We start from the raw sequence: 24984 nt of genomic DNA, 5'->3' as shown, positions 1-24984 counted from the left end.
TTGCTCTTTCAAATTTCTGTAAAGATTTCTAAATGCTTATTCTTTTTTTCTGCACCTAACTTTCATGAACTAGTAATAAATAGTTCACAGACCAACACTGGTCCACTTTGAGTGGCATTGTAATAGATAATAAGAGAATGAAGTGAGCAAAAAAGGTAAAATGCTGGATAAATCAGAAAAAGACAAAAATTAAGTCAAAATGGACAAGATAAATGAAAATAAAGATTGAGAGACTGTTGAAAAGTAATAAACTAGCTAAAAAATAAGGATTTAATATAACTCAAAGGGAAAATTGAGCAAAGAGCCAGGAAGATGCTGTGGTGTTAGACTTTTATCAAAAGATAACTGAAGAAATAAAATCAATTAAAATAATGCAAAATAATTTTGAATTTTAAGTGATTAAGGTATAGTAGAAAAAAATAGAATTTTTTCACCCTCCATAAGCACATTCTTCTTATATTACCATGCAATATGATACAATTAGACTTTCCTGAGCCCCACTTCCAAGCTAATGCCTGTGTATGGGATCTCAGATGCCTACCCATCAAATATTCCAGAACAGGGTGCTGACATTTCCAGATAGGTAGATGATAGATTTGACATTTTAAATAAGACGGCAGTACATGTTTAAAGTTCAGTACTCAAAGTAGAAAACAGAATCTTTCAGCCAGAGGAAGCTGCTAAATCAGCATCGAATTGATATGTGAGCAATAGATGTTTATTTGTTGAATCTTAGATATCATTGATCTGTTATAATTTTTTTTGTGTAGAAAACTTTTTATGCTTTATATGTATTTTTCACAAGGGCGCAAAAGGATATCTTCTGCCTACTCATAGACATTATAATGTGTTAACTTTTGCATATTTTCCTTTGTAGGCCCAGATTATTCTTCATCAGCATGGTTACCTGGTAATGAACCCTTGTGGCAGGCCACAAGTGTTCCATCTAACCATCGAAATAACCATATCAGGAGACATAGTATAGCTTCTGACAGTGGCGACACCGGTATTGGAACTTCCTGTTCTGACAGCGTGGAAGGTGAGCTAAGATTCTTAATGTTTAGACATGACTCTTTGGAGAGTGGTTGTGATTGGAACATTCAAGGGATGTGTTTTATTGTTCCAAACTAAGAAACTATAAAGTAATGTTTAAATATTTGATAATGTTCTGTGTTGTATATCAAAGGAAATTGTCCTAGGGTCATATTAGTTTTTCCTTCATTCACTTTAACTAAACTTTTTATTTTGAGATAGTTGTAGATCATCATGCAATTTTAAGAAATAGTCCAGAGATTTTACATACCCTTTATTCAGTCTTTCCCCACTCCACCACATGATAGTATCTTGGAACACTATAGTTGGGTATCATGACGAGGGTATCGGCATTGATAGAGTCAAAATACAGAACATTTCTGTCATTATAATATACCTCATGTTGCCTACAGCGTCTTTCCTCCAAACTCTTGGAAACCACTAATCTATTCTCCGTTTCTATAATTTTGTCATTTCAGGGAAGCTATATATAAATGGATTCATATGATATGTAACCCTTTGGAACTGTTTTCTTTCCTCTGGAGAGTCATCCAGGTTGTTGTATGTATCAATAGTTCATTCCTTTTTATTGCTGAGTAGTATTCAGCAATTTAGTGTTAGACCACATTTGCTTAACCATTCACCCATTGAAAGACATCTGGGTTGTTTCTGGTTTTTGACTATGAGGAGTAAAGCTGTTATAAACATTTGTGTACAGATTTTGGTGTGAACATAATGTCTTCATTTCTCCGCAGTAAATGCTCAGGAGCACAACTGCTGGTTGTAGGGTAGTTTCTTATTTAGTTTTTAAAGATACTGTAACACTGTTTTCCAGAGTGGCTATTCCATTTCCATCAGCATTGGAAATGGATTGGTATGAGGGATCCGCTTTTCTCTTCATCTCTGCCAGCATTTTGGTGGTTCTAAAATTTTAGCCTTTCTGATAGGAATGTAGTGTTAGCTCATTGTGGTTTTATTTTTCATCTCCTTACCTAATAATGTTAAACATTTTTTCACGTTATTTGCCATCTGTCTATTCTCTTCAGTGAAATGTCTCTTCATGTTTTTTGCCCATGTTTTAATTGAATTATTTCCTTTCTTGCTGTTGAGTTTTGAGAGTTCTTTATATATTTTAGATACTATTCCTTTGTTGGCTATGTGGTTTGCAAATATTTTCTTCCACTCTGTAGCTTGTCTTTTCATCCTCTAACAGTGTCTTTTGCAGAGGAAGTTTTAACATTTGATAAGGTCCAGTGTATCAGTTTTTCTCTACATGGATTCTGCTTTTGAGGTCAAGTCTAAGAACTCTTTGCCTGGTCCCAGATCTTCAAGATTTTCCCTCATTTTTTTTCTAGAATTTTTATCATTTTATGTTTACATTGAAGTCCATGATCTATTTTGAGTTAATTTTTTATAAAGTATCTGTGTTTGGGTGTTCTCAAGATCATTGTTAGGCTCAATGATTTGCTAGAAGGAATCATGGAACTCAGAAAAGCTATTATTCTAATGGTTATGGTTTGTTACAGCCAAAGGTTACAGATTTAAATCAGCAATAGAAAAAGCAGCAAAGGACAGGGTCCGGGAGACACCAGGCCCGAACTTCCAGTTGTCCTCTCCCAGTGGAGTTGTGTGAGCAGTGCTTAACTCCCAGCAATGATGTGTGACAGCACATTTGAAGTATTGCTAGGCAGACTAGGTACCCATGCCTTGGTGTCCAGGATTTTTATTGTGGGTTGGTTACGTTGGCATGGTTGACTGCCTCCGTGGATGACCTTAGTCTCCAGCCTTTGATAGGTGAAGGTGATAACACGTGGTTCAAGGCCCACCGTAAGTCACGTTATTGACATAGACTACCTGGAGTAACCCAGGGTCCCCAGGTAAACAAACTCTCATTAGGCAGGATTTTCCAGGATTTAGAGGTTACTTCCTACATGCTCTAGGGGAAAACCTTTCTTTAAATATGCAGGAGGTGAAATACCCAGACATGCTGAGTTAATCCTTTCTGCACAGTGTGAGACATAGATTGAGGTTAATTTTTTTTTTTGGCTTAATAAATCTTGAAATCAGGTAAGGTAATTATTCTCACTTCATCCTTTTTTTTCAAAATTGTTTCGGCTATTCTAGTTCCTTTGCTTTTCTATATGTTTTAGAATAATTTTGTCTATATCTACAAAAAATCTTGCTGGGAATTTAATAGCAATTGTGTTGTCTGTGTATTGGTTTGGGGAGAATTGACGTCTTTTTTCTGTTGAGTCTTCCAATTCTTTAACGTGGTATGTTTCTCCATCTCCATTTATTTAGGTTTTAATTTCATTCTCCACTGTTGTGTGGTTTTCAGCATACATGCCCTGTACATGTTTTGTTAGATTTATAACTATTTCTTTTTTTTTGGAGTGACTGTAAATGGTATTATATTTCCAGGTTTGTTGTCAGTGTGTTAACTGTTATTATGTAGAAATATAATTGATTTTTGTATATTTATCTTGTATCTTGTGACATTGCTAAACTCACTTTTTAGTTCTAGGAGGTTTTTTTGGGTACATTTCATGGGATTTTTTGTGGAGACAATCATGTCATCTGTAAATAGGGATGGTTTTCCTTTCTAATCTGTATGACTTTTGTTTCCTTTGCTTTATTTATTGCAGTGGCTAGAACATCCAACACACTGTTGATTATGAGTAGTAAGCGTGGACATCTTTGCCTTTTTCCTGATCTTATAAATAAAGCATTCATTCAGTCTTCACTGTTAAATAGCTGTATAACAGCTATTAGCTGTAGGTTTTTTCTAGGTTCCTTTTATCAGTTTGAGGAAGTTCCCCTCTATTCCTGGTTTGCTGAGAGTTTTTTTAATAATGAATAAGTGTTGGATTTTGCAAATGCTTTTTCTTCATCAGTTGATGTATGATATTCTTCTTTAGTTTGTTGATATGGTGTTAAAGTCCATTGCTTGATTCTTAAAATACTGAACTAACTTTCCATCCATAGAATAAAATTTACTTGGTTATGGTGTATAATTCTTTTTATATATTGCTGAATTCTATTTACTATTTTATTAAGGAAACTTTTTTGTGTATTCATAAGGGATATTGGTCTATAGTTTTTTTTTTTTGTTTCAATATCAGGATAATACTCTTGTTTCGATATCAGGATGATACTCTTTTTATAAAATGAGTTGGGAAGTGTCCCCTCCTATTTGCTGGAAGAGATTACGTAGAATGGTGTTAATTCTTCTTTAAATGTTTGGTAAAATTCTTCAGTGAAACCATGTGGGCCTAGAGATTTGTTTTTTCATTGTTTTAAAATCATGAATTCAATTTTCTTAATAGTTATAGGGCTAGTCTAATGATCTCTTTCAAACTCATTGAGTTGTGATAGTTTGTTTCTTTGGGGAAGCGGTCCATGTTGTCTAGTTTATGTGTATAGAATTGTTCATAGAGTTCTCTTATTATCCCTTTGATATCTGCAATCTCTATAGTGATATCCCCTGTTCCATTTCTGGTGTCGGTAATTGGTGGTGTCTTCCTTTTTTATTTTTTATTTTTGGTACTAGTTTGTCAATTTTATTGGTCTTTTCAAAGAATCAGCTCTGTGTTTCATTAATTTTTTCTTTTATTTTCTGTTTTCAATTTTAGTGATTTGTTCTTTATTATTTCCTTCTTTTTTTTTTAAAAAAAGATTTTATTTTTCCTTTTTCTCCCCAAAGCCCCCAAGTACATAGTTGTGTATTGTCAGTTGTGGGTCCTTCTAGTTGTGGCACGTGGGACACCGCCTCAGCATGGCTTGATGAGCAGTGCCTTGTCTGCATCCAGGATTCGAACTGGCGAAACCCTGGGCTGCCAAAGCGGAGCATGTGAACTTACCCATTCTGCCATTATTATTTCCTTCTTTCTGCTTTGGGTTTATTTTGCTCTTTTTGTAAGTTCTTAAGGTGGGAGATTAGGTTATTGATTTGCAACTTTTCCTCTTTTAAGACATATGCATTTAGTGCTATAAATTTCCCTCAGCACCACTTTAGCTGTGTCTCACAGATTTTGGTATTTTGTGTTTCCATTTTCATTCAGTTCAGTGTGTTTTCTTAATTTACCTTGAGACTTCCTCTTTGACTCCAGGGTTATTTAGAGTGTGTTCTTAGTTTCAAAGCGTTTGGATATTTTCTTGCTTTCTGTTTTTAATTTCTAGTTTGATGCCATTGTGGTCAGAAACATGCTCTCTGATTTCAGTTCTTTTAAATTTTTTGATTTGTTTTGGGTCCTGACATATGGTCTGTTTGGTTCTCTGGATACTTAAAAAGGTCATGTATGTTGCTATTGTTGAGTCAGGTGTTCTGTAAATGTTAATTCGATCCTGTTGGTTGATGATGTTGTTGAGTTTTTCTGTATCTTTGATGATTTTCTTCTAGTTACTCAATCAGTTGTTGAGAAAGGAGTTCCAAAAAGTCTCAACTATAATTGTGTATTTCTATATTTCTTTTTTTCTATAAATTTTTCCTTCATATATTGCAACTCTCTTGTTTGGTGCATACACATTTAGGATTGCTATGTATTCTTGGTGGATTGGCCCTTTTATCATTATATAGTGTCCCTCTCTATTGCTCGTAATTTTCTTTGTTCTGAAGTCTACTTTATCTGACATTAACACAGCCATCCTGTTTTCCTTTGATTAATGTTTAAATGGTATATGTTTTCTATTCTTTTACTTTCAACCTATCAGTATCATTATATTTGAAGTAAGTTACTTGTAATTGCATATAATTGGGTCATGGTTTTTAATCCACTCTGCCAGTTTCTTTTAATTGGTATATATAGGTCATTTACGTTTAATGTAATTCTTGTTGTATCAATACTTAATTTTTCTGTTCTCTTTGTTTCTGTTTTCATTTTCCTGCCTTCCTGTGGGATAAACATTTTTAAAATTCCATTTGGATTATCTATAGTATTTTTAAGTATATCTGTTTGTTTAGCTCTTCCAGTGGTTGCTCTAGGTATTACATTACATATGTCATGTATATATGTAATATACATGCCATATATAACATTTTAACAGTTTGAGTGGAGTATACAAACCTTACCTCCCTTATTTGTAATAAAATTGTTTCAGATATTTTCTCTACATATATTTATAACCACATCAGACAGTGTTATAATTTTTACTTTAACTGTCAAACATAATTTCGAAAACTCAAGTGGAGACAGAAAACCTGTTGTGTGTTACTCATATTTTTGCTTCCTGCATTCGTTGTTTTCTTTCTTCCTTCATTGTGTTACAAGGTTCCTTATATTGTTGTTTCCTTTTGGTTTAGAGCACTTTAGCTATTCTTTTAGGATACGTATGCTAGTGACAAATTAGTTTTCTTTCAACTTAGATTTCCCCTTGATTCCTGAAGGATAATTTCATTTGGTATACAATTCTAGTTTGACAGTTCTTTTCTTTCAGTACTTCGAAAGTATTGTGCCACTTTTTTCTTGCCTCCCTGGTTTCTGAAAACAAATCTGCTGTCATTTTTCTCTGGCTACTTTCAAGAGTTTTTTCTTTGTCTTCAGTTTTCAGAAATTGAATATCACCTGTCTGTGAGTGTGTTTTTTTGGGTTTGTACAGACTCTTGAATCTGTAAATGGAAGTTTTTAGCCATTATTTTCTTTGAGTACTTTTTCAGCCTCTTTTTCCTACTAGGACTCTGATGGCATAAATTCTAAAACCTGTTGTTCTACAGGTCTCTCGTGCTCTCTTCCTTTTGTTTTTTTTTTTCCGCCTATTTTTTGTTTGTTGTTCAGATTGGGTAATGTTTATTGTTCTGTCTTCCATTTCACTGATATTTTTCTTTGGTCCACTCCATTCTCCTGTTGAGCCTATCCACTGAGCTTTTTAATTCTATTATTGTATTTTTCAGTTCCAATTTTTTTTTTTTTAAAAGGTTTTATTTTTTCCTTTTTCTCCCCAAAGCCCCCAAGTACATAGTTGTATATTCTTCGTTGTGGGTCCTTCTAGTTGTAGCATGTGGGATGCCGCCTCAGCATGGCTTGATGAGCAGTGCCATGTCCGTGCCCAGGACCCGAACCAACGAAACACTGGGCCGCCTGCAGCGGAGCGCACAGACCTAACCACTCGGCCACGGGGCCAGCCCCCAGTTCCAAATTTTTATTTTGGTTTTTCTTTATATTTTCTGTTTCTTTGCTGAGACTTTTTATTATTTTTTGCTGATGCTTTCTCTTTTGTCATTGGTTTCAGGCATGTCTTTAATTGTTCAGCAAAGTAATTTTATGATGATTTTTAAAAAGTCTTTGTCAGAGAATTCTAACATTTCTGTTATCTTGGTGGTGACATCTGTTGTCTTTTTTTCATTCAGTTTGAGGACTTACTGGTTCTTTGTATGGCAGATGATTTTCATTTGAAACTTGGATAATTTTGTATTGTGAGATTCTGGATTTATTTATTAAGTAATAAATGTTGTTTACTTATACTTATAAATTACGATTTTATAAATATAAGCTATAGCATTTATTTACATATAAGTAAACATAATATAAAATTATTATAAATATTTGTTTATGTACTTAAACCTTTTCTGTTAGCTGGCTTTTTTAGATACCACTCTGGCATGTGAGGGGGAAGGGACACTCTCTTCTTACTGCCAGGTGGAGTCAGAAGTCCAGCTTCCCTCTCTGACCTCTGTTGATAGCAGAGGAGTTTGGAGGGAGGGGAGTGCCTTGTTATTGCTGGTCATGGATTGAAGTCCAGGTTTTCCATGTGATCACCACTGATGCCACTGTGGCCTCGTTATTGCTGAGTGATGGTGAATGTCCTAACTCTGTATAGGCTCTTCTGTTATAATGTATGGAGGAGGTAGGGCTCTATACTGCTGGACAGGGATGAAAATCCTGTCTCCCTACTTGGCCTTCTTTGATCCTACCCTGATGGGGATATTAGAGTACTTTGTTGTAGCTTGGCAAAGTTGGAAGTCTAGGTTTCCCACTTGGCTTTGTTGATGTGGGTGGAGGTAGGGCCCCAGTTTTTTATGTGGTGTTTGGCTAGAGAAGAGTGGTTACTGTCTAAAAACTTTGTCTTGTTGGCTTCCTCTTTCCTGGAAGAACAGGCGTTTTTGGGGAGTTTTTGGGGCCCACTGGTTCTTTTGGGTTTCTGGCTTTTTCACCTTCAAGTCTGGGAGATATGAGGCAAAAAGAAAACATAGAATATTCAGTTGCATAGAATATTGATTTTATTATGGTCTTATATCCGACAGCAGTTGACTCTCTAAAACATATAACTCCAGGAAAGGTAGGAAATATATACAAGGTGAAGTGGCAGACGAACAGGAATGTGTATTACAAAAAAAAAAATCTATTTGTAAGATATTCTTTTGTTAAATTAAAAGATGAAAATAATTTAAATATATAGTTCTTATGTGTCTTTAGCTTTCTTTTTTACTTTCTCTAAATTTTATATCCTGTTTGCACAGCCTTATTTAGTTTGTGAATGAATATTCTTCGAGCTCTTCATTTTATTGTAAATTTGGTTAAATGTTCTCATTCATATTTGGCCCCTTGGAATAAAGTTGACAGAGTATGTTGACAGTTGTAATAGTGAGTTTTCTACTTGATTGATCTGAAATAACATCTTAGTATATTATTCTATGTGCCTTACTATTGAAATTGATTTCAGAGTCCCTCAAGAATAAGTTGATACACAAAAGAAAAAAGTTGAGTTCAGGAAGGAAATAAAAGTCAAACAAACTAAATTTTGTCTAAATGTAAAAATTTGTTACATTTTTTTAAAAACTGCTTTTAAAGGCATTACTTTCAGTGGGAAGCTGGTGATATTCCAGAAATATTAAATAAAATGTCCCATTATAGACTTTTTTTTTCAAGCTTTCAGGCATTCTAATGGAATATTTTCTTAAGCTATAGATAATAAATAGGGTTATTTTCTTTGGTAACAATTAGTCATAGTGTTAGAATTGGGTGGGACTTTAGAGGCAATTAATCAGACCATTATATAAATGAGTAAACTAGTTCCCAAAAGGTGAAACTACTACTCTTACTAATATGGTAGTTAAGAGCTTAAAACTTTGTTTAAACCTGTTATCATTTAATTATCTGTACAACCTTGAATAATTTCTCACTTCTTGGAGCCTGAGTTTTTTCATCTCTAAATCGGAGATAACTTTGTTATATACTATGAGGATTTAATTATATGATTTTTAAATTGTTTAGTGCAGTTCTTTGCATTATCATCATTGCTTAAAAAATGATTTCTGTTCTTCTTCCTTGCTTTCTTACTTTTTTCGTGTGTCTCTTTCCTCAAATTCCCCCTCCCTAGGACGGTTCCCCAGCCAACTTACGTAAAACAATGATACTTCTACTTCCACCCTCACAGTTTTATACCTCCTGCTTTGTTTTGGGTTTGTTTATAATTCGTATCGTAGAATAGGGTTAGCCTGCTTTTGTACCTGATATTTCCAAGATTAGAGCCTCTTTAATGTTCCCCAGACAGATGAACTCTCTGTGCTACATTCCCAAGACTGGTATTTTATGCCATTTCGTGTCCTAATTCAATAATTAACACTCCTCATTTTCCAGCTTCTGGAATTTTGTTGTAATTTCTTTTGCTGATGGTCCTGTATTGTTCATTGCTGTGAGTTTCTACCTTGTTACTTTTGTGTCATTTCATTGAGTCTTGGAAGGGAGAAAATATAACTTTGTGCGTTCGGGCAATGATCTTGAACCAGAAATTCTGTAATGTAGACATAAATGAAAAAAAATGAAGAGAAGAAAAAAATGATCGTAAAACTTTTCCTTAATGTCAACTACTAATATGTATTTATTTACTCTTTTCCCCCCGGATTTTAAAAAGTAGTAAGTAAATGCACATTTAAAAAAGCATAATGATGAACATAATTTTAAGAGTAAATTGATATTTCAGACATTATTAAATTTATGGTCTTTGAAAAATTTGAACCTGTATAGAATGAAATAGAGCAAAAAAGTGAAGTCTTTTATTTCTTCTTCTCCAGTCTTCACTTTTTGAGGTCAAAAATGTTATTATTATGTTGCATGTTCTTTTAGACCTTTTGCTGTGCATTTATTCACATACACACAGGCTTTTAAAAAACTAGGTCATCCCATATGTGTTTTGTGATTTGCTTTCCCTTTTTTTTTTACTTATCTATATTAGATTTCTTTAAAAAATAATTTTCATTTTGAAATAATTCACAGGACCTAATCCACATCACCTGAGTCTCCTAGAATTATTCTATTCTCCAAGGAGATTTAAGCATTGAGATAAGCATGGGACTGGGTTTGACTTTCATGGGCATTTAAGAGTAAAGCAGGCTTCCATGGGGACCTATTTTTTCCTGTATTGGAAGAAACACAGAGAATGAATAAAATTCCTCCTAACATGATGAGCCAAACGATAAATCAGAGAATAAAACTAAAGCCTACAATTTCTATTCCACCAATTGGCAAAAAAAAATCATATATATATATATATATAGCATTTCTATAGCAAACATATCAACATAAGTACTTTTTTAAAACACATGCATATTTGGAAATTTGATGCATAATAGGAAGACAGCATTTCAAAACAGTAATGAAAGATTAGGCCCCAAAAAAGTGATATTAGATCCTGATCTCAAACTGTAAGAAAGTTAAATTTGAAGTGAATTAAAGAGCTAATGGTTTCTTTAAGAAATCATAGGGACCGGCCCTGTGGCTAAGTGGTTAAGTTCGCGTGCTCCGCTTCAGCAGCCCGAAGTTTCACTAGTTCGGATCCTGGGCGAGGACATGGCACATGCTGAGGTGGCATCCCACATGGCACAGCCAGAGGGACCTACAACTAGAATATGCAGCTATGTACTGGGGGGCTTTGGGGAGAAGAAGAGGAAAGAAAGAAAAATCGTAAAAGTGCTAGGAGATAGATTAATTTTATATTCTCACGTTAGAAATATTCTTCTTAGGCCACAAAACACAGATTTGATTTAATAAACAAAAATTTTTGAATGCTGATGAAAGATACTAGATAAGAAAAGGGACATGTTAGGAATAAATATTTGTAGTAAAACTAATAACGAAATAATATTCATTTTATTTAAAGAGCTCCTACAAATAAGGGAAATTCCCAAAAACAGGTATTTATCTGTAAAATTTAGAATATTTCACAGTTTAGAAAATTTTATAGATAAAAGATATAAACAATTTGTGCAAAAAGTGAAAATTGCCAGTAAGCATCTGAAAGATAATCAAATTCAGTCATAGTGAAATGAAAATCTAGATGATGAGATGCTGCTTTTCACCAATGAGATTGCCCCCTTTCTCCAAAAAATAGACTGTAATATCCAGAATCTGAGCAAAGATGGCAAAAGTTGTACTCTGAAAACCAGTGCACATATTCACCTTTGATAGAGGGCAGTTTGGCCGTGATAACTAACAACTGGATAGCTTAGTTATTATGTTCTAGGCACGTTACACGTGTTAACTCATTTAATCCTCATAAGCATGCTCTGATGGGGAAAGTGAGACACCAAGAGGTCAAATTACTTACCTCTCAATAACTTATGTAAGGTATATATATCCTTGATTCAGCACACACGCTGTTGAACAAAGATAAAATGTATAAGAATATTCGCTGTAATACTGAAAAATTAGAAACAACTTTGTGTCTATCAATAGAGAAATGGTTAAATATTTCACTGTGTATCCAGTTAAAATAATTAGATAGCAATATATGTTCCAACCTAGAAAGAAATTCAAGTAAATTTCAAGGTTAAGACAACAAATTGAACACTCTCTTCTAATTTTGTTCCTTTCTGAGATCTCACTAACTCAGGAAAAAAAATTAAAAAAGAAAAACAACCTATGATGACAAGAACAAAAGGAAAAAAAGAGTATACTTTTGGGAGCTGTAAGTCAGAAGAGTAAGTAAGAAATTTTCTTAGCAGGTCCCCAAGAGCTGAATCCTAAACCAGCAACAGAGGAATTCAGGAACAAGCTGTCAATTTATATTATTAAACATTCTCAAAAAGGCTCCAGAACCGGTAGGCCCAGGCTTGCCAGGTTTCTCCATGGTATAGTAACTATTTTTCTCCTTTCTATATTCTATTCTTTGGATGCAAGTCAGCTGGGGAGGATTAAACTCCTGGAAGAGGAAGTATCTGAATTTAAAATTTGGAATTTTTCTTTAAGATATATTTGTCCCTTCTCTCCCATTTATTTTTTCAATCACTTATTTATATCACTATGGGCTCATGTATGTACATACTTACTTTTTAAATTAAACTTCAGACTTTATATTAGAACTTCACCAGTTTTTCCATAATGTTCTCCTTCTGTTCCTAGTTCCTATTTAGGATACCACGTTACATTTAGTTGTAATGTCTTCTTAATCTTCTCTGATCTGTCACAGTTTCTCTCTCTTTTCTTGTTTTTCATAACCTTAACAGTTTGTTTTTTTGTGTGTGAGAAATATTGACCCTGAGCTAACATCTGTTGCCAATCTTCCTCTTTTTTGCTTGAGGAAGATTGTCCCTGAGCTAACATCCACGCCAGTCTTCCTCTGTTTTGTATGTGGGATGCTGCCACAGCATGGCTTGATGAGCAAGTGGTGTATAGGTCTGTGCCCAGGATCTGAAACTGAGAACCCCGGGCCATCAAAGCAGAGGGTGTGAACCTAACCACTACACCACTGGGCCAGCCCCCACCTTAACAGTTTTGAGGAGGACTGATTAGGCATTTTATAGAATGTCTCTCAAATTGGATTTATCTGATGTTTTCTTGTGATTAGATTGAGGCTATACTTTCTGCAAAGAATACTACAGAGGTGAAAGTGCTCTTATTGTATCAGGATACATGATAGTCAAAAGACATCACTGGTGACATTAACCTTGATCCCTTGGTTGAGATATGTTTGCCAGGTTTTTCCACTAAAAGACTATTATTTTTCCCTCCCATATTCTGTTTTTTGGAAGCAAGTCACTTAAGTCCAGTCTAAACTCAAAATGGGGCTGGAGGTACTGAGTTCGACATCCTGGAGGGGAAAATACCTACATATATTATTTGTAATTCTTTTATAAGAAAGACTCATCTCCCTCATTTATTTAATCACTTATTTATATCATTATGGACTTTGTATATTTATTTTATCTTTTAGGTTTTGGTCCAATAATAATTTATTGCTCAGGTTATTCCAGTTTTGGCCATTGGAAACTCTTTCAGGTTGCCTGTGACACTTTGTGCCCCCTACCACATCCTTTTATTTTTTGAGCACTTCCTTACTTTTGGATACTAAGATATTCCATGCTTATCTTATATTTTCCCTACCTTAGCCCTAGAATCAGCCATTTCTCCAAAGAACTCTGGTTCCTTTTGTTGAATAAGGGTATTTAGAAATCAAGATCTGGGTGCTAGGAATGCTTATTAGTGCTGGGATGTCATTGCTCCTAGACCCTCTCAGAGGACAGAGCTAGGTTATGTAGGTATGTATAATATCCTGTGTATACATACCTATAGTTTTGTCTGTGTCTATTCATCAGTATCTGTATTAAGCTAAACAGGAGTTCATACTGATGTTTCCAACTCTAATCCAGTACAGCAGAGTTCATTTTAGCCTTTTTACCTTGCATATCTTTCCTTCTTTCTCCAAAGGTGAGATACGTCCCACCATCTACTGTCCGTTGACTTATTGGTTCAGCTCCCGGTAGACAAGTAAAGCAGGTTCAGGACTGTTAACTCCTACTCCCCTGTATTAGTGTCCTAGGGATGCCATAGCAAATTACCGCAAACTGGGTGGCTTAAAACAATAGAACTATATTTTCTCACAGGTCTGGAGAGTGCAAGTCCAAAATCAAGGTGTCAACAGGGTCATGCTCCCTTTAAAGTCTCTAGGGAAGAACTTTTCTTCTTTGCCTCCTTTAGCTTCTGGTGGTTACCGGAAGTCCTTGGCATTCCTTGGTTTATGATGTCATAGTTCTCATCTTTGCCTCCTTCCCTTGGCTGCCTTCGCTGGGTTTCTGCTGTATCTTCAGGTCTCTCTCTCACCTTATAATATCACTGGTCCTTGGTTTTAGGGCCCACCCTAATCCAGAATGACCTCATCTTAACTTGATTACATCTGCAAAGACCCTAATTCCAAATAAGATCCCATTCATAGGTACCAGGAGTTAAGATTTTCATGTGTCTTTATGGGGGACAGAATTCAATCCACAACACTGCGATAGACTATGGAGTTAAACAGAAAGGCATAAAATAATTGCTGGAGAGTAATTTGAACTAAGTTGAGTTGGAAATAAAGCAGGAGAACTGCTTTGTTGTTTTTTTTCATAAATGTATTGTTAGCTATTTGGTCTCATCAGTGAACTTTAAAAATTAACTTTTTTTGTGGAGAGAATGATATGGGAAGATAACAAATCTGAGGATTTAAAAGTTGTAGAGTGTTTGCTCTGGGATTTTCTGCTCAAAAGTTTACGTGAGATCCAGAGACAAATTCTTTAGCTTTTCAGAGCTTTGGCTTAAAAACACAGTGATCTTTTTATATGCAGTTACTTCAACCTCCATAGCGTATTATGGTATTAATCTGGGTGCAGCTGGGGATTTTCCGTCCTTATTTTGGCCAAAGAGAGCTTTTACCTCCCATACCCGCCCCACCCCCGCCCCCAAACCAGGCCCTACAATGTCAGGGCTGGGGTGCTGCCTTTTCGTGATGACTGGCTGAAGAACTGAAAATATCTCATTGAGAATATGGCTGTAAGAGTATCTTTTTTTCATAATCTCCAGAAACTCTTTGATACAGCTGTGTATTATTATATAGTTACTTATCTTTTCTATTTAGAACACTGCCTTTTCTCTTTATTCTTTGAATTAATTTAAAACTAATTTATTTGTGTTAATAGTTGCAAATATCACTGCTTTTCTCACTGAATAATTCATCAGGTATTAAATACAAGTTTCTGTAATCTTTTGAGGTGAAGAACATGATTTCCACTTGAATTGGGCTGATGTGAAGATGTTAAATTTTTTGGCTTTCCATTAGTTCTTGGCGTTACCACCAAGTTGAACTCTGACAGTTTTTTATTAATACATGAAACAGTGAGTGATTTTACACTATAGAAAATATTCTGATGGACAAAGAATCCATTGAGTTTAATGCATAATCATAGTAGATTGTGTTATTTAGAGGCTATTCTATATGGATAAAACAGTATCACAGTTTGAAGATTAATGGGCGCATAGGACAAGTGTTCTAGGAAAGGATAAGGAGTAGAAGGAATGGTGGATGAAAATAAAATGAAGGAGTAGGCCTCGGGAAGACTGACAACCAATAACAGAAACTTGGAACTTCTGTGGAAAATGTATCAGAATGGTGGTTTGAGTTGACTGGTGGTGGTAATGAATGATCTTGTTTGCATTTATTATTGAATAGAGAGGTGAAGAGTACTCCTGTTAAAAAAAAAGTGGTTATTTAAAAATTTTATCTGAGGGGGCTGGCCCCGTGGCTGAGTGGTTAAGTTCGCGTGCTCCGCTGCAAGTGGCCCAGGGTTTTGTAGGTTCGAATCCTGGGCACGGACATGGCACTGTTCATCGAGCCATGCTGAGGTGGCATCCCACATGCCACAACTAGAAGGACCCACAACTAAGAATATACAACTGTGTGCCTGGGAGCTTTGGGGAGAAAAAGGAAAAAAAAATCCTTAAAAAAAAAAAGTTAGTTAAAAAAAATTTTTATCTGAATATAGGAAATAGTTTAGCAGGCATATTAAAGACTATTTATTTAGAAGGAAAGCTTGATGTGTTGGCTGATGTAATACTTGATTCCAAGTAGTGCGTATTTTCCTTCCTGAAGTCTTCATGATTTCCTCTTTGTGGGAGTTGTTCATTTGTTCTTTACCTTCTCTGCTCTTTGGTAAGTGTCCTGAGTCTTCTAATTTATAGTCTTTGTTTTTCATTGTGGGATTTGCTTCATGGCATATTTGTTTAATGTAAAAGGCTCAGAGAAATAACCATTGTGGAGGATTACTAAATATTGAAAATAGCCTTCATTAGAACATAAATGTTTGATATTTATAACAATGTCAGCTTTCAAACATGTTCTATATTAGATTATTTCATATCAGTGTCACATAGCTGTGTCTTACATACTTTGGTCTTTGATTATATAAATCTTTTTGTCATCCAATAACCATAGGTCTATACAATGTTTATTTTTCTCATTTATAAGATTAAACAAATCTATCTTTACTAAATTCCAAACATTATAGAATAACTTAAAAAGTGTTCATCTCCTTTGTACTACAACCCCTAGCTGAGAATTACCATGGCATGTAATTTTATTAATTTCTAAATAATATTCGTGAAATTTGGACCAGTGTTACTAAATGTGGTTTGAGTTCGTTTTAGAGTATTTATCTACAGAATAATTTACTTAGCTGCCTTTATTACTGTTGCTGTTTGTCTTGCAGCTGGGTATTACTTCTTGATTTACAAGGCTGCGGCATGAAGTGCTGCGTTATTCTGGTTTGTTGTGATAGTTTTTAGGTGAATCCATGTGTAAATGAATGTGCGAGGGCATTTTAATTCTTAAAAAACTGATTCTTGTGAAAACCTCAAGGTGCATATTAAGTAACTACATGATTTACTTAGTACAAGAGGTTGACTATTTAAAAAACTCCTGATTTAACTCTCCTTACAAGTCACTTACTATACTTGGTACAATGTACATACTTAGATCTGTAAATTACTGTCAATTCCTTTCTGGAGATATTTGAGGTAGTTCGTGGAAAACAATAGCATAGAGCTGTGTGGTTCAGTATCGTAGCCACCAGCAGCATGTGGCTATTCAGTGCTTGAACTGTGCCTCGTCCAAATGGAGATGTAGAATGCACACTGGATTTCGAATACTTTGTATGAAAAAAGAAATGTAAAATATCAGTACTTTTTAATATTTATTACATGATAATATCTTGCATATAGTGGGTTAAATAAAAGTCATTATTAAATGAATTTTATCTTTTCATTTTTACTTTTGATGTAGTTACTACATACCTTAAAATTGAAAATGTAACTTGCATTATATTTCTCTTGGACATACTGGTATTGATATTGTATAATTTGTAAAGGGTTTACTTTCAGAGATTTTATGAGTATTGTGTGTTCTTATATATTTCCCAGTGGAAACAATATTGGCTTCTCAAAATAGCTCCTGTCAGCCCACTTAATATTTAATATAATAGAAATTTATATCAATAGCATTATGTATATGATAAATTATATTCTGCTGTCAGTCTGGGGATGTCAAGAGCACACCCCTTTTATCATTTTAACAGTGCTAAGAGCTTCCAGTGGGATTGCCTTGGTTCCCCTGCCAAAGAGAAAGTTAAGGTGGATATGGTAGGACATTAAGGTGTGGGGAGATTTTAGATTGGAGAATTCCTGAAATTCCCAGGAGTTCTGGTGCTCAGTTGGGGAATGGCCCTCAGTAGTTAGGAGGGAAGGGGGAACATTCCTCCAAAGTCTCAGAGCGTAGTTTGCTGCTAGGCCAGTAGGTACCCACGTGAAGGCGAAAGGTGGAAGAGTATGATTGCACCAGTCTTTCGTATGTGAAGTTTGGCTGGGAATTGAGTGTTTAAGGGGAAAGCGCCTTTCTTGCTACAAGCTCTTAAAGTTTGGTCACTCTTTGCAAATGATAACATTGCTTATGTTATATAACTCAGATATTTAACTGTAATAGTAAATTTTAAGTTCTTATTTACCTTGGTGATTATTTCTCTTTGTTTACAAGACAATTATGGTTGAATAGGTGTACCTCTATATACTAAACGTAAATTTAATTTTGGGTGTATAGATCAAAGTACATGGAATAATTTTTATTTAAATTGCATGATACCTTACTTTAAGTAAACAGTACATCTCTGAAGTAAGTTGTCAGACCTAAAACAAACTGGATGGTACCATCTAGTCAGACTCCACAACACCCCCCCACACCCCCCTACAGCCCGCCCTTTCACCCTTTAGTATTGTTTGGTTATAACTGATGTTCCAAGTGATGCTCATTGGCTACTGCTAAATACCCTAAAGTATCCTGTGAATCATCTGAAAAGTAACTTGCATTCTTCTGTATTTTACTGTTGTGTTTTAATTCTCTAAAAACTTAAAATCCACACAAGAATATAGAGTTACTGAGTACAGAATATAAGTGCTCTATGAATTGCAAATATCCAGTTTTATAAATGACTATTTCATATATATAGAGAGAGAGGTACCTTCCCTTTGTTCATTCATTTATTTGCTTACTAAATATTTATTGGATATTTACTGTGTTTCAAGAACTGCAGAATTACAGAGATCAAAGTGGAAGTGAGGGCTGCATCAGAGTCTCAGTAGGGAAGGGACGCTGACACAGAAGAATATGCTCAAATTACCATTGAATGATTTGCTTTTAGCTACGGTATTTTGAGGTTTCAAATAATGCTAACTAAGGGTGTGAGATTTTTATATTTAACAAGAAGTTGAGACACTAATTTAAGATTAGCGGCCCTACTTTTTAGCTGTGGTAATTTGTTCATGGGGTGTCAAATTCCAGTTTGGTAAGAAATAGATCTATGACATGAGGATAGATGCATCGGAAGACTACTAAATTGTAACATAAGCCACACCAGCAGATCGCTAGCTTCTTCCTAGGTTTTCTTTGCTGAGACCTGGAGGCCATGTGAATAGCTGCCATTGCCCCAGAAGTGAGTCTGAGAGGGCGTTGTTTCTGAAGCATGCAGCTCTCACTGTGTCGTGCATGACCTACATGTGGTGCCAGCGTTGAGTGATTAAGGGAGAAGCAAGGGGAAGCTGGGAGTATAGGACCCCAGGCAAGAAAGAACTTAGTTGTTGCTTAGGCGTGGCTCTGAAGCAGGGCAGTCTTCCTCTCCCAGATCATGTGGCACATGAGAGGCAGGCTCAAAGGCAGTTATTTTATCTTTTTAAATCTGAATTCTTAAATGTAGCTTCTAACAGTCCATTTGGGGCTAATTTTCAAGCATATTTATATATTTTACTAAAAAAAGGTAGAGATAGAGTTAAATAATTTTCTTATTTGATAATTCCCATCTGCTAATTTATATTGGAGATAATTTTCTTATCTAATTAACCTCATTTATTTCAAATAGGAGGGACTGATAAAAATGGACTTCAGTTTAATCATATTTTCATTAGTTAGTTGTTTTTACTAAGAAATCATCGGGCTGTTGAATAATGTAAATTTTGAGGTCATCCTGTGAATATATAAGAAAGGAAGAAAAATTAGAAGAGTTACGTGCATTGTCTTTATCTCATGAAGACCCTGAGGCCTTGTAAGGTCAGGACTTGCTCAATCATTTATTTATTAATGTTTATTGAGTGTCTGCTAAGTGTCAGGTACTGTACCAGAGGTTAGAATTACATATTTCCCTGTTCATTGAATACATAAAGTCTGGTGGCGAAGACATACAGGAATAGTTATCATAAAATATGATGAGCAGTGTGATACCCGAAGTACACAGGGTAGAGGACATCCCCAGATCCACTGGGTTAGGGGAAGGACCCCCTAAAAAGTGATGTGTCAGCTGAGGCCCAAAAAGGTGAGTAGGAACCAGCAGGGCAAAAGCAAGGAGGAGAGTAGTCTAGTCTAAGAGGACAGCATGGTCAAAGCCTGGGCAGTGAAAGAACCCTCTGAGGGTGGCTCAGAGGAGAGCAAAACTGGAGGCCAGGTGACCATTTGCGTTGCAGGTAGGAGCCCATGGTGGCTTGTTCATAAAAAGAGACAGTGGGAAAGGAGAAAATAAGATGATTCAGAAGATATTTAGGAGATGAAAACCATACATTCTTTCTTTTTAAACAGCTTTATTGAAATGTAATTCGCATACCTTACAGTTTACCCATTTAAAGTATACAGTGCAGTGGATTTTAGTATACATATTCAGAGTTGTATATCTCTTGCCGGTATCAATTTTAGGACATTTTCATTACCCCAAAAAGAAACCCCACTCCCCTTAGCCATCATCCCCTAACACCCCTACTCGCCCAGTCCTAGGCAACCGCTAGTTTTGGAGGACATATAAAAATTTCCCAGGGCTTTCTTTTCTTTGCTCGTGTGTTTTATTACAGTGATTAGGTTTTATTGGTTTACTTTGCCAAATGGTTTCTTTAAAACACCTCATTTTAATGTAAAATATTCTCTTGTTCTTACTTAGTTTTTTCTTTTTTTCCCCCTTTTTTAACAGAAAATTTCAAACATACCAAAGTAGAAAGAAGGTGAAAGGGTGAGCCCCCATATACACAACTCAAATTTATACAATTATAAATGATAACAGATGGCAGTCTTATTTAGCTATTTCTTCTCTGCTCACCTCTACACCCTTGGTAATATTTTTAAGCTAATTGAGAGCTCCCTCTTAACCTTTAATTATAATAATAATTATTGAGCATTTACTGTGTACAAGGCATCATGATAAAAGGCTTACATGATTGTTTCAGTTAATTCAAAAATTACGTTAGGTACAATTATATATTCATTTTATAGATGAAGTAAATGGTATTTAGACCATTCTCTAACTTGTTATCCTTTTTAAATTTTTTTGGCAGTCAGTTCATTGGGTGCATAGTGCTGTGGTTTTTGCAACTTCATACCTTTGGAACTTTCAGGACTCTGATAATGGATGCTCCAATAACAGGACTTCCAGATGTTACAGCCGATTAGTCTTGGTCAGTTAGTTGGTCAGTTAGCCTTAACGTTAATAAAAATATCTACCATAAATTTTTGCATTATGAGGTTTTATGCTTTATACATGATTTTTAAAAACGTTTCATTATAGAATCCTTCTGAGGTAAAATAAAATTACCTTCTTTTTACTGATGAAAAAATAAGGCTTGGAGGACATTAATAAAAGCATATCCAGGGTTATTCAAGGGGTGGAGCTGAGATTCTTCCAGTCTGACTCTGGAGCCCTGCTCTAAACCCCACTGTGTTAGGCGCGTGTACTTGGAAGGGAGGACCTGGGCGGGGGAGAGGCCCAAGCTATGTAGTGCGGGGCAGTATAGGTAACACTACACTGAGAAACAGGAGACCCGGACTCTATTTTGAGATCTGTACTCGGTCAAGTAATTTAACCCTTATGGACTTTAGTTCTTCATTTGCATATGGCAGTAGGTTAAAGGTTATGCACTGAATACTTTTGATTTGTGGAATCAAATAATTTCAAGGCAGTATTCAAAACAATTATGGTTCACATTCTTCTGCAAACCAAATAACCCTTTCCTTTGTCGTCCCATTTCTACTTAATTTTGTTAATCTACATTATTGCTTAAAATGAAACATTTGAATTTTAAAATCTTAAACATGGGGTATGATAGCATTACAGCTCTAGTAAGTTTGTAGAAATTAAAATTGTTTGTCAGAGGTATATTTTATATCTTTATGGACCTCATTTTTACTTTCAGTGTTGTTTATTCATGCATCCATCCATCCATCCATTCATCGATCTATCCATTCATTCATCCATCCCCTCAGTTTTTTCCTATCAGTTTGCTGCTTGGCCTAGTACAATGTGAATGCCCGAACCTGACCAGGCTGAGCAGAGTTTAGTCCATTTTAGAAACATATGATGAACCTGTGTACTTCTGACCTAGGAGGCTCTTCAGTCACACAGCCATGGGTTTAGGGAAGAGATTAATGACTCCACATCTCTCCAGACTTGCAGATGGATAGAGGACCAAATAATAATTTCTTGTCTGTTCTGTCATAAAGTAATAGTTTTGTTTCTGAGAAAATTTACATTTTCAAAAGTCACATCCCGTGATTTAAGAGATTGAGTTATAATTTGATTTGCAAAAATTTTTACAGGAGAGAAATAACACTTATAGCTCTTTGCAAGTAAACTGCCTGATGAGACTTAATGGTAAATTGAAACTATTCGGAGATATCCAGAAAATGGTACAGTTGAATGAAATTTTAAAAGACGTTCCAGAAAAAATCATATTTAAGTTTTTGTGTAAATAAAAAAAGGAGCTATTTTTACTGACCGACTTTTACAATAAGTTTGCTTTCAATCGTTGATCTCTTTAAGGTGTACCTCGAATTACCCTTTAATTAAGTTGCCAGTAATCTGGTTTGCCGTCAGAAATGCCCTTTTTTTTTAAATGAGCTTTTCATTGTGTTTTATATAAGCTTATAGAAAGAAGTTTCTTAGTTTGTTGTGAATGTTTGCTAAGCCACAATGTACAAAAAGGGCTCAAGAGCTAATTTGTCAACGATAGACTTCTGTGATTATTTTAAACTAGTAATTTTATAACTTTTCACTCATTTTCTGTCTTAATAGGATTTGAAGTAGCCTCACAAAATATAATTTAGAAAAAATATATAATAAAACAAAGTGGTGGTAATGATTAGGCAGTAACAAAATGAGAACTAAGATTTGCACAGAATTGCATGCTATTGGTATCATGTACAATTGCTAAAACAATAGCCACATGTTTGGCTATAGGAACACAGAAATTTCTCACTATTCTTAAGATATAAGAATAAAAGCAAGCAGTTCAAGAAAGCATGCTTTTCATGATACTGTTATCATGACATACAGTTCTCCTAATATTCTTGACAGTTATTTTTGTATAATTCTGTTTTGTAGTCATTCTCGAACTCTGTGCAGATACCATAATGCTAAAATAAGATTTAATATTTTAGGTATATTGTCTGTAAACATTTAGCTGGATTAAAAAAATTATTTAGACATTTATTGTCTTTTGAGTGGATTTTCACTTACTGCGATGGTTATATTTTGATGCATTTTTAAATCATGTCGTATACTTTCTGTTTTGCTTTTCTCAAGTTTTTTTCTGTCTTGCCTTGTTTTGATGACTTTTTTCTTCATGCCATTTTCTTTCTAGTCTCTTAGCAGTTATACACTACCTGTCTTTTTTAAAAATAGTTTTATTTGAGATATAATTTTTACATTCCATATAATTCGCCCATTTAAAGTATATAACAATGCTTCTTAAATATTCTCAGAATTGTGCAACTGTTACCACAATCTAATTTTAGAACCTTTTTAGCCTTCCTAAATGAAATCCATTAGCTGTCACTCCCCATCTTCCTTCCCAGCGTTAAGCAACCTCTAATCTTTCTATGTCTGTAGATTTCTTTGGTCTGGCCTTTTCATATACATGGAATCATCTAATATGTGGTCCTTTTTGACTGACTGAGTTCCACTTAACAAGTTTTCAAGATTCATCTTGTATCATGTATCAGTACTTCATTTCTTTTTATTGCCATATAACATTCTGTATGGATAATACCACGTCTTATTTATCTGTTCGTCAGTTGCTGGACATTTGGGTTGTTTCAACCTTTTCGCTGTTAAGAACAATGCCTCTATAGTGGGCTGGCCCCATGGCCAAGTAGTTAAGTTCGCACACTCTGCTTCAGTGGCCCAGAGTTTTGCTGGTTCGGATCCTCGGTGTGGACTTAGCACTACTCATCAAGCCATGGTGAGGCAGTGTCCCACATAGCAGGACCAGAAGGACCTACAATTAGAATATACAGCTATGTGCTGGGGGACTTTAGGGAGCAGAAGGAAAAAAAAAAAAGAAGATTGGCAACAGATGTTACCTCAGGTGCCAATCTTCATAAAGAAAGATGAATGCCTTATGAATATGTCTTCATTTCTCTTAGGTACATACCTAGGAGTGGAATTGTTGGGTTGTATGGTAACTTAATGTTTCACCTTTTGAGGAACTGCCAAACTGTTTCCTAAGTAGTGGTACCATTTCACATTCCCACCGTCATTAGATAAAGTTCCAATTGCTTCACATCTTTGCCAACGCTTACTGTCGTTTTGATGATAGCCATCCTAGTGGGTTTGAAGTGGTACCTCATTATGGTTTTAATTTGCATTTCCTTGATGAGTAAGTAATGTCCATCATCTTTGCATATGCTTTAAAGAGGCCATTTGTATATCTTCTTTGGAGAAACATATATTGAGATTTTGCATCCGTTTTTAAATTGGATCATTTGTGTTTTTATTATTGAGTTGTAAGTGTTCTTTATATAATCTAGATATGAGTCCCTATCAGATACATGCTTTGCAAAAATGTTCTCCCATTCTGTGGGTAATCTTTTTACTTTCTTTTTTTTAAATTGAAGTATAGTTGACATGCAGTTATGTTAGTTTCAGATCTATGACATAGTGATTGGACATGTATATACATTACTAAATAATCACCATGCCAAGTCTAGTAACCATCTGTCACCATACAAAGTTATTACGGTATTATTGACTATATTCTCTTTGCTGTACATGACTTCCCTGTGGCTTATTTATTTTATGGCTAGAAGTCTGTACCTCTTAATCCCCTTCACCTATTTCTCCCATCTCCCCACCCGCTTACTGCCCTTCCTTCTGGTGACCACCAGTTTGTTCTTTGTATCTATGAGTTTGTTTCTGTTTTGTTTTGTTTTTTAGATACCACATGTAAGTGAAGTCACATGGTATTTGTCTTTCTCTGTGTTATCATAATTCCTTCTAGGTCCATCCATGTTATCGCAAATGGCAAGATTTCATTCTTTTTTATGACAGTAATATTTCATTGTGTATATACCATATCTTTATCCATTTGTCTATTGATGGACACTTAGATTGCTTGCATATCTTGGCTATTGAAAACAATGCTGCAGTGAACATAGGGGTGCATATATCTTTTCAAATTAGTGTTTTCCTTGTATAAATACCCAGAAGTGGAATTGCTGGATTGTATGGTAGTTCTATTTTTAATTATTTGAGGAACCTCCATACTATTTTCCAGTTTACATTCCCACCAACAGTGTGCAAGGGTTCCCTTTTCTCCACATCCTCACCAAAACTTGTTACTTCCTATCTTTTTGATAATAGCCATTTGACAGATGTGAGGTGGTATCTCATGGTTTTGATTTGTGTTTCTCTGATGA

At 35.1% G+C, this 24984-nt stretch overlaps 1 protein-coding gene and 1 long non-coding RNA gene across 15 annotated transcripts in view; one reads left to right on the top strand and one right to left on the bottom strand.

The window, feature by feature from the left end:
• The window catches only part of CEP85L (centrosomal protein 85 like), a 201168-nt gene that overhangs the window by 62441 nt on the left and 113743 nt on the right, over positions 1-24984 (top strand). For 8 of the 14 annotated variants that reach the window (XM_070559325.1, XM_070559324.1, XM_070559318.1 and 5 more), the window contains one exon: positions 878-1039. Coding sequence is in view for 3 of the 14 variants with exons in the window: in XM_070559318.1 (XP_070415419.1) it covers positions 878-1039 (162 nt within the window). In the remaining 11 variants the exon portion in view is untranslated. Of the gene's footprint in view, positions 1-877; positions 1040-1511; positions 1594-24984 lie in introns of all 14 variants that reach the window. The other 6 variants (XM_070559326.1, XM_070559331.1, XM_070559330.1 and 3 more) reach the window with 1 other exon arrangement.
• LOC139073646 (uncharacterized) lies at positions 10224-11622 on the bottom strand. Its single transcript, XR_011522635.1, has 2 exons — positions 11572-11622; positions 10224-10894 (listed from the first exon to the last, which is right to left on the bottom strand). It is a non-coding gene; the product is annotated as an uncharacterized lncRNA (long non-coding RNA).

The sequence above is a fragment of the Equus przewalskii genome, chromosome 9 (genome assembly GCF_037783145.1).
Source record: "Equus przewalskii isolate Varuska chromosome 9, EquPr2, whole genome shotgun sequence".
NCBI lineage: Eukaryota > Metazoa > Chordata > Mammalia > Perissodactyla > Equidae > Equus > Equus przewalskii.
Note: the sequence above shows the minus strand (reverse complement) of the source record. Positions and strands in the feature narration are given on the sequence as shown.